The sequence below is a fragment of the Petromyzon marinus genome, assembly GCF_048934315.1.
Source record: "Petromyzon marinus isolate PM22_M1 ecotype Great Lakes invasive population chromosome 85 unlocalized genomic scaffold, UKy_Petmar_22M1.pri1.0 chr85_unloc.3, whole genome shotgun sequence".
NCBI lineage: Eukaryota > Metazoa > Chordata > Hyperoartia > Petromyzontiformes > Petromyzontidae > Petromyzon > Petromyzon marinus.
This window is the reverse complement of record NW_027422648.1, coordinates 203,887-207,934: the sequence shown is the minus strand read 5'-3', so window position 1 is coordinate 207,934 and position 4,048 is coordinate 203,887. Positions and strand designations below refer to the sequence as shown.

Here is a 4,048-nt window from a genome sequence, read left to right as displayed (position 1 = left end):
TCTCCCCGTGTCTCTCCCCGTGTCTCTCTCTCTCCCCGTGTCTCTCTCTCCCCGTGTCTCTCTCTCCCCGTGTCTCTCTCTCCCCGTGTCTCTCTCTCCCCGTGTCTCTCCCCGTGTCTCTCTCTGTGTCTCTCTCTGTTTCTCTCTCCCCGGGTCTCTCTCTCCCCGTGTCTCTCCCCGTGTTTCTCTCTCCCCGTGTCTCTCTCTGTGTCTCCCTCTCCCCGTGTCTCTCTCTGTGTCTCTCCCCGTGTCTCTCTCTGTGTCTCTCTCTCCCCGTGTCTCTCCCCGTGTCTCTCTCCCCGTGTCTCTCTCTGTGTGTCTCTCTCCCCGTGTCTCTCTCCCCGTGTCTCTCTCTGTGTCTCTCTCTGTGTCTCTCCTCGTGTCTCTCTCTGTGTCTCTCTCTCTCTGTGTCTCTCTCTCCCCGTGTCTCTCTCTGTGTCTCTCTCCCCGTGTCTCTCTCCCCGTGTCTCTCTCTGTGTCTCTCTCTGTCTCTCTCTCCCCGTGTCTCTCTGTGTCTCTCACCCCGTGTCTCTCTCTCCCCGTGTCTCTCTCCCCGTGTCTCTCTCCCCGTGTCTCTCTCTGTGTCTCTCTCTCTCTGTGTCTCTCTCTCCCCGTGTCTCTCTCTGTGTCTCTCTCCCCGTGTCTCTCTCCCCGTGTCTCTCTCTGTGTCTCTCTCTGTCTCTCTCTCCCCGTGTCTCTCTCTGTGTCTCTCTCTCCCCGTGTCTCTCTCTGTGTCTCTCTCTCCCCGTGTCTCTCTCTGTGTCTCTCACCCCGTGTCTCTCTCTCTCTGTGTCTCTCTCCCCGTGTCTCTCTCTGTGTCTCTCTCTGCGTGTCTCTCTCCCCGTGTCTCTCTCTCCGTGTCTCTCTCTCCCCGTGTCTCTCCCTGTGTCTCTCTCCCCGTGTCTCTCTCTCTCTCCCCGTGTCTCTCTCTCTCCCCGTGTCTCTCTCTGTGTCTCTCTCCCCGTGTCTCTCTCTCCCCGTGTCTCTCCCCGTGTCTCTCTCTGTGTCTCTCCCCGTGTCTCTCTCTGTGTCTCTCTCCCCGTGTCTCTCTCTCCCCGTGTCTCTCCCCGTGTCTCTCTCTGTGTCTCTCCCCGTGTCTCTCCCCGTGTCTCTCTCTCCCCGTGTCTCTCCCCGTGTCTCTCTCTGTGTCTCTCTCTCCCCGTGTCTCTCTCTGTGTCTCTCTCCCCGTGTCTCTCCCCGTGTCTCTCTCTGTGTCTCTCCCCGTGTCTCTCCCCGTGTCTCTCTCTGTGTCTCTCCCCGTGTCTCTCTCTGTGTCTCTCTCCCCGTGTCTCTCCCCGTGTCTCTCTCTGTGTCTCTCCCCGTGTCTCTCTCCCCGTGTCTCTCTCTCTCTCTCCCCGTGTCTCTCTCTCCCCGTGTCTCTCTCTCCCCGTGTCTCTCTCTCCCCGTGTCTCTCTCTCTCCCCGTGTCTCTCCCCGTGTCTCTCTCTGTGTCTCTCTCTGTTTCTCTCTCCCCGGGTCTCTCTCTCCCCGTGTCTCTCCCCGTGTTTCTCTCTCCCCGTGTCTCTCTCTGTGTCTCTCTCTCCCCGTGTCTCTCTCTGTGTCTCTCCCCGTGTCTCTCTCTGTGTCTCTCTCTCCCCGTGTCTCTCTCCCCGTGTCTCTCCCCGTGTCTCTCTCCCCGTGTCTCTCTGTGTGTCTCTCTCCCCGTGTCTCTCTCCCCATGTCTCTCTCTGTGTCTCTCCTCGTGTCTCTCTCTGTGTCTCTCTCTCTCTGTGTCTCTCTCTCCCCGTGTCTCTCTCTGTGTCTCTCTCCCCGTGTCTCTCTCTGTGTCTCTCTCTGTCTCTCTCTCCCCGTGTCTCTCTGTGTCTCTCACCCCGTGTGTCTCTCTCCCCGTGTCTCTCTCCCCGTGTCTCTCTCCCCGTGTCTCTCTCTGTGTCTCTCTCTCCCCGTGTCTCTCTCCCCGTGTCTCTCTCCCCGTGTCTATCCCCGTGTCTCTCTCTGTGGCTCTCTCCCCGTGTCTCTCCCCGTGTCTCTCTCTGTGTCTCTCCCCGTGTCTCTCTCCCCGTGTCTCTCCCCGTGTCTCTCTCTCTGTGTCTCTCCCCGTGTCTCTCTCCCCGTGTCTCTCTCCCCGTGTCTCTCCCCGTGTCTCTCTCTGTGTCTCTCCCCGTGTCTCTCCCCGTGTCTCTCTCCCCGTGTCTCTCTCCAGAAGCCGTATGCCTGTCAAGTCCCTGGCTGCTCGAAGCGGTACACAGACCCCAGCTCACTCCGGAAGCACATCAAGACTCACGCGGTGTCTGGCACTACAACTACCACCACCACCACCACCACCTTCATCAGCAGCAGCAGTCACTCACGCAAGAAGGTGGGGTGTAGCTCAGTCACTCACTCAGTCACTCACTCAGTCACTCAGTCAGTCACTCAGTCAGTCACACAGTCACTCAGTCAGTCACTCAGTCACTCAGTCAGTCACTCAGTCAGTCACTCACACAGTCACTCACTCAGTCACTCAGTCAGTCACTCAGTCAGTCAGTCAGTCATTCACTCAGCACATCAAAACTCACGCGGTGTCTGGCACTACAACTACCACCACCACCACCACCTTCATCAGCAGCAGCAGTCACTCACGCAAGAAGGTGGGGTGTAGCTCAGTCAGTCACTCAGTCAGTCACTCAGTCACTCAGTCAGTCACTCAGTCAGTCACTCAGTCAGTCACTCAGTCACTCAGTCACTCACTCAGTCACTCAGTCAGTCACTCAGTCAGTCACTCAGTCACTCAGTCACTCACTCAGTCAGTCACTCACTCACTCAGTCACTCAGTCAGTCACTCAGTCACTCAGTCAGTCAGTCACTCACTCACTCAGTCAGTCACTCAGTCAGTCAGTCAGTCACTCAGTCACTCACTCAGTCAGTCACTCAGTCACTCAGTACATCAAGACTCACGCGGTGTCTGGCACTACAACTACCACCACCACCACCACCTTCATCAGCAGCAGCAGTCACTCACGCAAGAAGGTGGGGTGTAGCTCAGTCAGTCACTCAGTCACTCAGTCAGTCACTCAGTCAGTCACTCAGTCATTCACTCAGTCATTCACTCAGTCACTCAGTCACTCAGTCACTCACACAGTCACTCACTCACTCAGTCACTCACTCAGTAACTCACTCAGTCACTCACTCAGTCACTCAGTCAGTCACTCAGTCATTCACTCAGTCACTCAGTCAGTCACTCAGTCAGTCACTTACACAGTCACTCACTCACTCAGTCACTCACTCAGTAACTAACTCAGTCACTCAGTCACTCACTCAGTCACTCACTCAGTCAGTCACTCAGTCACTCAGTCACTCACTCAGTCACTCACTCAGTCACTCACTCACTCAGTCAGTCACTCAGTCAGTCACTCACTCAGTCACTAAGTCACTCAGTACATCAAGACTCACGCGGTGTCTGGCACTACAACTACCACCACTACCACCACCTTCATCAGCAGCAGCAGCAGTCACTCACGCAAGAAGGTGGGGTGTAGTTCAGTCAGTCACTCAGTCACTCAGTCAGTCAGTCACTCAGTCAGTCACTCACTCAGTCAGTCACTCACACAGTCACTCAGTCATTCACTCAGTCAGTCACTCAGTCACTCAGTCAGTCACTCAGTCATTCACTCAGTCACTCACTCACTCAGTCAGTCACTCACACAGTCACTCAGTCATTCACTCAGTCAGTCACTCAGTCACTCAGTCAGTCACTCTGTCAGTCAGTCATTCACTCAGCACATCAAAACTCACGCGGTGTCTGGCACTACAACTACCACCACCACCTTCATCAGCAGCAGCAGCAGTCACTCACGCAAGAAGGTGGGGTGTAGTTCAGTCAGTCAGTCACTCACTCAGTCACTCAGTCACTCACTCAGTCACTCGGTCACTCAGTCACTCAATCAGTCACTCACTCAGTCACTCAGACACTCACACAGTCACTCAGTCAGTCACTCAGTCACTCAGTCAGTCACTCAGTCAGTCACTCACACAGTCACTCAGTCAGTCACTCAGTCACTCACTCAGTCAGTCAGTACTTCAAGACTCACGCGGTGTCTGGCACTACA

At 55.6% G+C, this 4,048-nt stretch overlaps 1 protein-coding gene across 1 annotated transcript in view; it reads left to right on the top strand.

Annotated features, from left to right (window-relative positions):
- LOC142908540 (uncharacterized) overlaps positions 1 to 3,227 on the top strand; it is an 83,296-nt gene extending 80,069 nt beyond the window's left edge. The window contains exon 9 of the mRNA XM_076059279.1: positions 2,164 to 3,227. Within this exon, the coding sequence (XP_075915394.1) occupies positions 2,164 to 2,601 (438 nt within the window). The 3' untranslated portion in view covers positions 2,602 to 3,227. The remainder of the gene's footprint in view (positions 1 to 2,163) is intronic.
- Positions 3,228 to 4,048: the final 821 nt, after the last annotated feature.